Source organism: Sinocyclocheilus grahami, unplaced genomic scaffold, assembly GCF_001515645.1.
Source record: "Sinocyclocheilus grahami isolate Dianchi unplaced genomic scaffold, SAMN03320097.WGS_v1.1 scaffold84.1, whole genome shotgun sequence".
In the NCBI taxonomy this organism is placed as follows: Eukaryota; Metazoa; Chordata; class Actinopteri; order Cypriniformes; family Cyprinidae; genus Sinocyclocheilus; species Sinocyclocheilus grahami.
In genome coordinates, this window is record NW_015505263.1 from 2,173,261 (window position 1) to 2,186,470 (window position 13,210).

Below are 13,210 nucleotides of genomic sequence, written 5' to 3' on the forward strand. Positions count from 1 at the left end.
CCTAACCATAGCCCATAACAAAGACATCTCAAACAATGTCATCTTTGCATTAGAAATTACATAACCGAGTGAATGACACTTAATGACAGTTGTCATAAACATGCATTAAAAACCTTCATATTCATGACATGTGTCATGTCATGATTATGTAGGCGTCATGTCATGATTATGAAGGTGTCATGTCAGTCTTATGCACACCCCTTCAAGTAAAGTGTAACCATAGATAGATAGATAGATAGATAGTCTAAAGCCTCTGCAGAGGCAAAAATATGATTAAAATAATGTTGCCCTCCAAAGTTACATTAACTCATTTGCATCAAATACCTAATTGTGTGTGGTTCTCACTGTCTGTGTCAGTGGGGTTAAGGTTGTGAGCGGGGCTGGATTTGACAGTAACAGCAGGCCAGTGTTCAGCTCCTCCTCAGACACACAGCTGGCATCTGTCACTGCACTATGGGCCCGCCAAACACAGGGCACTGCAGACAGGTCACTGTCTGACGCAAGCAAACACACACACACGGGACATGGGAAAAGACAATCCGAGGATAAACACTTCATACACACGCACATAAACAAACACTGAGTTCTTCACGTAGCTCATTACGGAAGAACCAGGCTGGACGATATATAAAAATAAAAGCCTGATCTGACATCCCGCTCAAAATCAACTAAATAAATTTTTGTCATATGTCAACACTTCAGTATTTTGATATCAATTTTGCCTTGTGGAATATTGCCAGAACTACATTTTCAAACAGTTGAAATTAATCTTATCCTGCAGTTTCACTCTATTCAGTATTTGCCGTTCATATTGTATGATTTTGTATGCTGTGCCGTCTACTGTGGGATCAACTGAAACTCTACTGCCAATAGCAGTTAGTTAAGACTGGAAACCAAAGATAATAAATAACTCAAATACAAAAGAACAATGAGGAGAGAAAGAAAGAGAAAACAAGAATTTAAAGGTGAAGTGTGTCACACTTTTTTCAATGTTAAAGTATTTCACTATTAATGTATTGCAGCTTTATACTACTCTACAGATGGATTGATAGACAGATTAACAATAAATGGCTAATAATACAATTCTGAACTGTAAATAAAACAAAATACACTAACTAAAAATGCTAAAAGTGGCATCACAACATTTTAATGTACAGTATGATGGATGGATATTCATTCTGAGATTTGCTAAAGACCACCTTTAAAATTGTTATTGAATATGTTGTTAAAGATTTAGTTTAAGTGAACATTAGATCTAAACGTAAAAATAGGGAAAATGAGCATGAATAATTAATATCTAATATTTTTCCAGTACCCCAAAATAAAATAAAATAAAATACCTGATGATTAATGACGGACGGACGATAGATAGATACATAGACGGACGATAGATAGATATATGGACGGATGGACGATAGATAGATATATAGACGGACGAACGGACAGACGGACGATAGATAGATATATAGACGGACGGACGGACGGATGGATGATAGATAGATATATATATAGATGGACGGACGGACGGATGGATGATGGATAGATATATAGACAGATGGACGGATGGATGGATGATAGACAGATATATAGACGGACGGACGGACGGATGGATGGATGATAGACAGATATATAGACGGATGGATGGATGATAGATAGATATATAGACAGATATATGGACGGATGGATGGATGATAGATAGATATATAGACAGACGGATGGATGGATGGATGATAGACAGATATATGGACGGACGGTAAATAAATTGGACGGACGGACGGACAGACAGACAGATAGACAGACAGATAGATAGATAGATAGATCTAAAAAACTAAGCAGAACGAGAATGCAACAATAACTGACCACTATCAGTCTCGCTCAGACCAGCTCTGAACATTTCCATTTACACACTGTATACCCACATACTCTAGCTTCAGATGCTTTAAATTAAGAGGAAATGCTGTCTAAAGCAAAACCTACACAGTCATTAAATACACACTCCGCTCTGACTTCAGCACGTTACAGTAATGGCTCTTTACAAAGAAAAAACGTCAAAAGATAATTAATTACAAACTCAGAATGCTGCCAAAAAAGCTCAACTCCCTCAGCCCGAAGCGTCAAAATCGAGCAAACAAAGCAAGGCGACCATAAATCACTAATTATCTTGTTACGGGTAGAGTCGAGGGAGAGAGAGAGAGAGAGAAGCAAACGTGATGTCAAACAGCTACGCAGCGACGGAAACACTGTGGGGGTCCGAACAGATGAGATGTGTGTGAGAAACTGTTTAGGATGATGGGAAGAGAGACTGTAATCTACGTGTCATTACAAGGACAAGATATATCAAAAGGCCTGATTACAGTATGGAGGTATAAGTTTAATAAAAATCTCACTTTACGTCATCTAGAGCAAGATGGCAGGCAGGAAAATGTGCAATATGCTTATGTGTGCGTATGATCGATCGGTCCTGACTCTGAACTTTAAGTGAGAACCTGTAAAGTGTCTGGCAATCTCAGCAGATACAAGAGACGATCAACACTTAAAGTGAAGATTAAATGAAATGTTACCGGGGCCCTTCGAGAGAACACATGGGAAAATGAAAATTAATACATCCGCTTGCCTTTACATTTGAAATAAGAGTTTTCTTAAAGAGACAGTTCACCCAAAAACTAAAAATCTGTCATCGTTTACTCACCCTCATGTCGTTACAAACTAGGGCTGTGCGATTAATCGAAATCGTCATAAAATCGCGATTTGAGCTCGCGTGATTTCTAAATCGCTTTACGGCACGATTTTCCGCACCCCCGACCTCCCGCAGTATGCTATCCGAACCAATCAGAATGCAGCGCGCCTAAATGGAGCACGAGAACAGAACAGACCGGGCGGGCACGGAGTCTATTCCTGCTGTGCTGCATGCACTGAATTAAAGTGACAGCGCATTATTCGCGGTAAAAATTTACATGGATTGACATGGAAATTTAGTAATTACACCATAAATGCATATAATTAAAGTCTACTGTACACATGGCTTTTTGGCTAGATTTAAAACAAGGAAAAGTGCACTTTTAGATAAATAAGGCAATAATAGATGGCACACATGGTGCAAACGCGTCCTGTGCGAAAGCAAAATGAGTCTGTGCTGCTTCTGCACCGCATACACTTACTGTATACGCACTGCAGACGGAGTACGTGTGAACTTGCAACAAATCAAGTTCAACATCTGAGGCAACGCCACAAAGAGCTCTATGACCAATGCACGGGATTTTTTTTCTTTCTGCCATATGTCTATTCTAGAGACATTTTGTTACACTTTTACTTAGTGATTATTTTGCCTTATGTCTGTTCTAGAGACATAAGGCAAAGCATAGAGACAGCTTTTGATAAAGCTCTAATTGGTTTTCTTTTTTTTGTCCATATCGCACAGCCCTATTACAAACCCATATGACTTTCAATCGCCTGTGACACAAAAAAGCTCAACTTTGAGGAAAGTATCAAGGTAAATTGGTGGACCAATGCAAGTCTAGTGCAGTAGTCCCAAAACTCATAGTGGTGTTCAGATGTTGAACAGATTGAGAGAGTATGCCCTGAAGACCACGCAGGAACCACCAGTCACCTTAGAGTGACATTCTAGTACAGCAGATTGGACAGCTCATCCATTAGTGTTTGCTTTGCTTTGAGCAGCACATGGCACACATTCATCAATACTCTCCATGTGCTCTCAGGGACGAAACTGCTGTCCTACAGCAAAGATAGGTGAACAGAACAGAACAAAACATCATCCATCTATGATAGTCAAACATGGGTAACATTATATTTTTGATCAAATAAATGCCACCTTGGCGAGCAAAAGAAAAAAAATACTGACCCCACACTTTTGAATGTTTGTGTAAATATATTGTTCACTGTTATTATTTTATGTCCATTCAAAATGTTTATTAATACTTTCAATTCTAAACATTTATTAGTACATGCAGAACTTTGAACAATTGTTTACCAAATTTTACTGTTCTATGTTATTGCATTAATTACCTAAATCAACTAATGTTTATAAATAGAATTCTATTGTAAAGAGTTACAAAAAAAACTCTACATTGGGACTAAAATTTTGACGGCTAATTTAAATCTCGCCCTAAACATCCACTGACTTTGTCATTCAGTGAACACACAAGTTGAAAAAAAAAAAGGAAGAAAAGGACTTTAAAGACATGAAATAGAATTTAGCAACCATTTAACTGCCATAATATGACAAATCTCCATGTGTTTTCAAGCCAATGCTAATATCTAGACAGCAGGGTGGAAGATACACTAAATAGCCTACAATTTAATAATAATAGTAGTATCTAGTAGTAGATAAGATGTATGCTATATTTACTTTTTTATTTTCTATAATAGTTGATTAAAAATGCACTGCAAAATGATATGAGTTACATGCAAGTCCAACTACTACTTGAAGTTAATCTGGCAAATTGAATAATCTCGAAATATTGTCCCCAATAAATAAGGCTGACATATATATCTAAAAAACACCAGGCATTTATATGGCAAGGTAAGCTAGCCATAGCAACAAAAATTAATGCACAAGAAGACCCGGTACATTTATTCGGAAAGTAAACTCTGAATTCATGTTGCCTTTAAGGCTTGTGCAGCAATCCCAAGAATCTCGGAAGCCTGTCTTGCACGTGAATGAATGTTTGTCTCTCTCCATTTCTATCTTTCCCTGCAGTGGGAAGGAGGTGATTGTTGGAGATGCAGCACAATGCCTCTGTGGTGTGTATTGCAGGGTTTACGGTCCGGTCAGGATGAGGAATAGAGTGGGCGTTTCAGAGAGGTGATGCAGCTGTAGAGCCTGTAGAGTGTGTCTGCTGCAGGAGGACACAATCATACTCTGTCATAGCTCTATAACTGCTGCTTATTGCTCCATATCAGCAGGATACAGCAGCTGATTGAGTATAGGGCAGAAAAGAAAGCTGTAAATGTAACGCAGACTGACTTAAGAGTACATTAAAGAAAGATACTTTTGGATATGATTGTCGATCTTTGCCCTTTCGTTAATGTGATATGTAAACAAAATTCCACCAATGTGCATGGCAATTAAAACTGATGCACTTGGCCACAATTTGTTGATGGTAAATATTTGCAATACATTAACCATAATCTGAGATTAAATATCAGGAACAGTTGGAGTGATTTTGAAAATCCCATATTAAAATGTGTAAAATGCTGGCGTGTGTCAGCCTCCTTGAAAGGCACTGATGCACACGCACACAGTGCTCAGAATAGTAATGGGCCATTTTACTGGCTCCCCTTCCAATAACCCACATCCTCCTCTAGACCGAAGCCCAACACACACATGCACACGTTTGTTTTTCTGTCATGATGTGCGGACCTTCCATTGACTTCTATGGTTTTATTTTGAGCTAATGCTCATAAAAAAAAGTCATTTTTGTCTGAATCAGGGGAGAAATATGCACAGATCAAGCATCATTTAGAAGTGAAAATAGTTCTAAACAAATAGGTCAGTGGATTTTTATGTGAGAGGATAACAGGGAATAAACTTTTTTTTTTTTTTACTGGAGGACATGGATACAGATGATGGACTCCTATTTTGGCCAGAAAAATAAAACGCTTTAAAATTAAAATGCTTTAATGATGGATTTGTTTCACACTGCTTTTCACTTCACAAGATGTTATTTCATGGACTGGAGTGATGTGGATTATTGTGATGTTTTTATCAGCTGTTTGGACTCTCATTCAATAATAATCCATTGGTGAGCAAGTGATGTAATGCTAAATTTCTCCAAATCTCTGATGAAGAAACAAAACTCATCTGCTTCTTGGATGGCCTGAGAGTGAGTACATTTTCATTTTTGGATGAACTACTCCTTTAACACAAACCTTTTAGCATTTGTACATTTCATTAAGGCATCATTTAGTATGTCTGTTAAGCCGTTTTCCTCATGGGGACTGTTGGCTGGTCCCTATGAAGCTAATTTCAGGTTTTACTATCCTTGTGGCTCCCACAAACACACAAAATCTCAATTAACGCGTACAATTACACTCCAATGGACAATTCCTTAACAAACACTTGCAAAGAATTTGCATATTAAGACTAAACACATGCAGATGCCAACATGTACACTTTACATGCAAAAGAAGGAGGCTTTACTAGCAGGACCCTGAGTGTGCCAGCAATAGCCAGAGGACACAAATTCATTCAAGGCCAACAGTTCCAACATAGTTCCAACATAGAAAACAAATGGTATATTCAATTGTTTATGTGCAAACTGTATATATAAGATACAGATATTTAAGAGCACGCTGCCCCCTGTTGGTGCAGTCTGTGAGATTCACAGTCTTAATGTTGATTTCAATGTGAATCAGAAGTCAGTTATGTGTGGTTGCAGGTTCTTCTTGTCATTGTTGTTCTTTATAGGTTTCTCTTTTTTGGAGTTTTGAGTTGACTGTCTGAGTCATTGAAGATTTAAAAAGTTCTTGAAATCTTTAAGTGTCTTCTGCTCATCAAGGCCTTTTCAAGATTCTTTGATGGATAAAGTTCAAAAGGATAGCGTTTTTTGAAAATTTGAAATGGAAAACTTCTGCAAGATCACTTTTGATCAATGTAATGAATCCTTGCAGAATACTAATTTCTAAGTATTAATTTCTTTCAAAAACTTTGAGGGATGGATGGATGTATTCTTCGCTGAACTTAAGGTGCCAATTTTAATTTTTAAAGAAATGTATCTTCCCAAGTATAAAAGACTTGTTGAAGGTTTATTCTATGGCAAAACAATTAAAGGGGTCATATGATGTTGCTAAAAAGAACATTATGTTGTGTATTTGGTGTAATGCAATGCGTTTATGTGGTTTAAGGTTAAAAACACATTATTTTCCACATACTGTACATTATTGTTGCTCTGCTATGCCCCTCCTTTCTGAAACGCGTCAATTTTTACAAAGCTCATCGTTCTGAAAAGCGAAGTGTGCTCTGATTGGCCAGCTATCCAGTGCTTTGTGATTGGCCAAATACCTCAAGCGTGTGACGGAAATGTTACGCCCCTTATCATACTGTGATGCTGTGTCTCCCGGCACGACGAGACAAAACCAATAAAACCCATTACAAACAAGGCATTTGTTGCATCCAGTGGGGACACTTATACTGTGTTTTTACACGTTGCGTTTAAACGAGGTGTTTTAGGAGGGCATGGACAAGTCTTTAGTCGTTGCAACTTTACAGATCTTCTTTATGCACCAAAAGCTTGTAACACTCCAAAGACAAAGGAAAAATTGAAATCGCATCATATGACCCCTTTAAGAAAGCAATAGGGGAAGTGAGTTTTGGGTGACCATGGAAACCTTAATGTTCCCAGCAATATAATGACTAAACTTTCAGGATACCCATGGTTTAGTCTCAGTCTGCAGACTCAGTGTTGTATATAAACCATCTAGGGGAAGTCGTGGCCTAATGGTTAGAGCGTCGGACTCATAACCCAAAAGCTGTGGGTTCGAGTCTCGTACCGGCAGGGATTGTAGGTGGAGGGAGTGAATGTACAGCGCTCTCTCCCACCTTCAATACCACGACTGAGGTGCCCTTGAGCAAGGCACCGAACCCCCAACTGCTCCCCGGGCGCCGCAGCATAAATGGCTGCCCACTGGATAAATGCAGAGCACTAATTCCGAGCATGGGTCACCATACTTGGCCACATGTCACATGTCACATGTCACATCTATCTAGGTTTCCAGGTTTTTGTCTTTAAGTTCTGCAAGACTAATCTAACAGGAAATAAAATTATCAGATGCACACTAAATGGGAGTGAATGTACAGCGCTCTCTCCCACCTTCAATACCACGACTGAGGTGCCCTTGAGCAAGGCACCGAACCCCCAACTGCTCCCCGGGCGCCGCAGCATAAATGGCTGCCCACTGCTCCGGGTGTGTGTTCACGGTGTGTGTGTGTTCACTGCTGTGTGTGTGCACTTTGGATGGGTAAATGCAGAGCACTAATTCCGAGTATGGGTCACCATACTTGGCCACATGTCACATCTATCATGTAATAATAAAGGTTTCCAGGTTTTTGTCTTTAAGTTCTGCAAGACTAATCTAACAGGAAATAAAATTATCAGATGCACACTAAATGAGAGACAGATGGATTTTCATCATGACTTCAGTCATTTGTCCAACAATGGAGCTTAAAGCTAAAGAGCCTGAAGTGAAACCACAGTCAGACTGACAGAGAACAATCATACATGCAGACATTACCCTGAGGTTACTTGGGTCATTGGTGGGTGCTACGAAAAAGCAGTGGAAGATGACAGGAACGGAGTAACGATGGGTTTCTCTTATTAAGTGCCAGGGCCAGACCACCCAGAGCCCTGTCAGTGTGACCTCTGACCTCTGCTCCTTTAATGTCAGAACTGAAACATATGTTCAATGACAGCGTCTGCACAGCACTGATAGAGGAGAGATGTCATCTAACAAATCATCTTTCCTTTGCTCTTAATCCATATATGACTCTCGGGGTGAAACTGGGGGGAAAAGGTGAAGATTTTTTGCAAATCTGCTGACATGAGGCCTGGAGCTGCTGGGAAGGATGTTGAATAAAGCATGACTCATTCCAGTTTAATGGCCAAATCTCATCTAAGCCAGTATGAGCAAAGTCTCGTGTTAAATACTCATTTTTAAATTTGAGAGAAGGACAAAGACCTACTAAAAAGGAAAGGAAAGGAAAGGCATTGTGTTTTGCACAACCCAACAACCAGTCAGTAGCTCCACTGATCCAATTCTTTTACGAAAAGCTTTAGAAACATTTGTTTTGGAATCAAACTAAATTGGTCTTGATCTATGTTTTTGAATCAGTCGAAAGAACCGGTTCAGTAATCCATTCAGAAGTTGGGCAACTCTGGCCACACTATACGTTTTTGATTCGCCAAAAAGAACTGGTTTATAAGAGTCATTTGTTCAGGAGTCGGACTAAACATTTTACTGTATGTTTCTGATTCACTAAAAAGAACCGGTTCATAAGAGTCATTTGTTCAGAAGTCGGACTACACACGTGTCCTACTGTATGTTTTTGATTATCTAAAAAGAAGCGGTTCATTTGAGTCATTTGTTCTGGAGTCGGACTACAAGATTTACTGTATGTTTCTGATTAACTAAAAAGAACCAGTTTATAAAAGTAATTTGTTAAGGAGTCGGACTACACATTTTATTGTGCTTTTGATTCACTAAAAAGAACCGGTTCATAAGAGTCATTTGTTAGGTGTTTGATTCACTAAAAAGAACTGTCTCAAGTCATTCATTCGGAGGTCATACGACACAGTCATTTGTTCGGGAGTCATACTACACAGACTAAGCCATTTGGTAAAATAGGCAAATATTGGTTCCCAAACCTTATTATACAGCATTTTTACAAATGAATAATGCAAAAAGAATAGCTTTATTATGTATACTCTCAATTGTATAAAAAAAGTGTATTACAAAGCAGCCCATATTAAATTATGCAATTTTTAGATGTCTGACATTAAAATAATAATAATAATAATAATAATATTTTTAATTTACAAACAATATTTTTACTGTAATAGAACACACCTTTATAAAAACTGCGCAATTTGAAATATTATTTATGTAAAAGCTATATGGCAAAGTTTAATACTTAATAATAATATCTAACATAACACAACACAACACATCATATAGTAATATATAGAGAACCAATTTCATTATTCATTATTTATCATTATTATAAACCCATTTTAAATTAAACTATTAAATAATACGAATATTTTATGTAATAGCACACACACACCTTTAAAAAAAACTTAATTTGAACATGTAAAATTTATAATTTGAAAATTTAACATGTAAAAACTACACGCCAAAGTTTAATAGTTATGGTTTTGTTCAAATCCCTAACCCTAATGAGCAAGCATCAATAACAAGACAACAAAATGGCAATAAATAGGATGGTAGTTAGTTCTCATTACAAAGCCGTTAACAGATTGCTGTGACACAAATCATATTCTTAAGGAATATTTAAAACTCATCAGCTCAGTTAACCAGAACTGTTCAGTCTGACTTTAAAAGACTCTCTTTTGAGTTCATAACACATATGCAAAAATGAACAGAAACAAATAACTGTATTCACTAAAGTCCTGGACAATAACACTAGCATTCTCTGCAACTTTAATTAAAGCGGCAGATTCACCATCGCTTCAGTTCTGGAATGTGAATGGCATGAATGAACGTCCCTCTGGATCTGGATTTTAATCTAAATTCACATGTTCCGACACGTCCCTCACTCAGTTTGATTACTGTAATTGGAGATTTTCCCTCTTACCTACTCTAGTTCTTGGGTAATTCCTGCTTAATATGAATAAATAAATAAATTACACTCCCAACAAACATCTCAAATTCCCTTGAGGAACTTCCACTGCATGTAAGGGATATATTCTGAATATTATAAGAGAATTAGTTTCAGCAATTAGTTTCAGCAAATGGCACAGAATATCGGTCTGATTTGAAATGGAAATCATTTTTGGACCAAGGCTGTTTGTTTTCACGCTGGTTAATTGATTCGGCGATGGGCAGGGTGTTGGTTTAACGCGGCTGAACATGTTTGTAATGCTAAAGACGAAGCGCCGGGCCAAGAGCCGACTCTCACGAGCTGAGTTAATGCAGAACAGGGAGATTTATCAGCAGTCAGGGTCAAAACCAGCACACTTCTTCCAGTGTTTGCACATTTGTATTCCACCCACACCTAAAAAGAAATATTCATCCAGGAGTTAACTGCATCATATTAATGAAGCGTAGAAGAATGAAAGAGTGTGTGAGAGAGAAAAAGTAAAGACAAAAGCCAAGTTTCCTCCTCAGATAAAAAAAAAAAAAAAAGATCCATCGTAAAAGTAGGTAATGTGTGTAAACTAGGGTTGGGCGATGTCTACCAAATTGCCATCGGATGATGTCTACAGTGAAACATCGTGATAAACGATGACATCGGCGGCGGGGCGGGCACTTACCACATATACAGAGTAAGGAGAAATGTCTGATAGGACGATGGCGAATGATTTCAGCTTAACATCGTGATGTCTGTCAGCCATCGGCGATGGACGATGGAATTAAATTAAATTTAATTTAATTTAATTTAATTTAATTAAATGCATCCATGTCATTATTTAAAACCAACTTTAAATCATATAATAATAATAATTATTATTATTAATAATTATTATTACTACTACTATTTAGAAATGTTTTCTTTTTTTCAAACTACTTTTTATATATATATATATATATATATATATATATATATATATATACACACACACACAGTATATATAAGACAGTTCTAATCAAACAGTAACGTTTTGCAGACATTCAATGACATCTTTAGCTAACTGACTGTGGTGTTTCCTTGAGGTGTGTTATGTGGAGCAGTCGGTTCAGGTCATGTATCTGAGTCAGACCCGTATCAGCCTGCTGCCGCCCGCAGGTCTGCATGACATAATCTAGAGCAGAGATGCTGAGAATGATGATTACTGAATAAGAGAGAGATTCACGATTTATATGCCTGGTGCACTTCCTCTCCATCACATCCATACTGATGTTTCTTTACCCCTATACGTCTGACAGAAAATGTCACAACTCAATCCATTACATTTTATGGAGGACTGTTTCCTGATCCTGGGAGAGTAGACTACAATGCCGGCTGTTCTGACTCAAAGACTTACTTTACTTGTAAGTAAATTTTTTTATATTTAAAGGATTTGCCACTGACGATTCAAACGCAAGTTTTGAGCAATGTAGAGTAGCATTTATAGTTTGTCATTTCTCCGATCACAAATCCAGACATGATTTTAAGTTTACGCGGTGCGATGCAATGCAACGCATAAAAAGACAGTATAAGTCATTATAATCCGTAATTATGTCCCCGCTGGATGCAACAAATGCCTCGTTTATAATGGGTTTTCATGTTTTTGTCTCGTCGCTCCGGCCGGGACAAGGCATCACAATATGGCAAGGGGCGTAACATTTCCGTCACACGCTTAAGGTATTCGGCCAATCACAACACACTGGATAGCTGGCCAATCACAGCACACCTCACTTTTCAGACCGATGAGCTTTGTAAAAATCTACACGTTTCAGAAAGGCGGGGTATAGAGGAGAAACAATAATGTACAGTATGTGGAAAATAATTTTACCATGGTACATATATATATATAAAACATAGTATTAACAAGGTAAATGTCCAAAAACAGGGCTATTACTGTGATAACTAAAAAAACAAGGTATTACCATGGTACACTAAAAAATGCTGGGTTAAATACAAAACAACCCAATCGCTGGGTTTGTCCATATTTTACTCAGCACTTGGTTGTATTTAACCCAGCATTTTTTAGAGTATAGTGTACCTGACTAAAATCATAGTGATACAGTATACAGTATTTCTAAAAACTGTCAAAAAATAAAAAATAAAAAAACATGGTAATATCACGTTCAAAAACATGGTATTATTTTTGTAAATGTTCAAAAACATGGTACTGCCATGGTACATTTCTACAAAACACTGTATTAACATGGTAAATGTCCAAAAAGATGTTGAAATCAGTGTTGTCATTGTTAATTAAATCAAACTATTAAAAATCATTTTCATTACTGAAATAAAGCTGAAATAAAGCAGTTCAAGCTTAAGTAGTAAAATTGCTAAAACTGAAATAAATTTGAAGCTAAATAGAAATATTTAAAAAAAAACTCATACAAGTATGAAAATTTAAACTAAAATTTTAATGAAAACTCAAAGAGTAAAAAAAATAAATTAAAAAAAAAAGCTAATTCTATAATGGAACATTTTATGTAAAACTATAATGGAACATTTATAATGGATTTGTTTCTCCATATTTTATTACCATATTGTTTTTGTGTGTGTGTGCGTGTGTCTATTCTCTTTATTATTACTGTTTTATTTCATTTTATTACCTTAAATTATATGTATGTCTGCACTATGTCTGTATTTTCTGCACCCAAAGTTCCACCTACAAAACTTGGGTATTTTAAGGTTATGTATCAATGTAGCGGTTCATAAATTACACTGGATGCAGTAATAAATAACGTCAAGACTAGAAAAACAAAAAACAGAATTAAACCTAATTTACCTGAAAAAAGTTCACATACTATGTCACATAAAAGTACACATGACCATGCAGATGTAAACAACAATGAG

The 13,210-nt window shown here is 37.1% G+C and overlaps 1 protein-coding gene across 1 annotated transcript in view; it reads right to left on the reverse strand.

Annotated features, from left to right (window-relative positions):
- Positions 1-4,777: 4,777 nt before the first annotated feature.
- LOC107586653 (histone-lysine N-methyltransferase SMYD3-like) overlaps positions 4,778-13,210 on the reverse strand; it is a 44,423-nt gene continuing 35,990 nt past the window's right edge. Inside the window, exons 5-6 of the mRNA XM_016274106.1 lie at positions 11,393-11,528; positions 4,778-4,856 (exon numbers count right to left, since the gene is read on the reverse strand). Of these exons, the coding sequence (XP_016129592.1) occupies positions 4,778-4,856; positions 11,393-11,528 (215 nt within the window). The remainder of the gene's footprint in view (positions 4,857-11,392; positions 11,529-13,210) is intronic.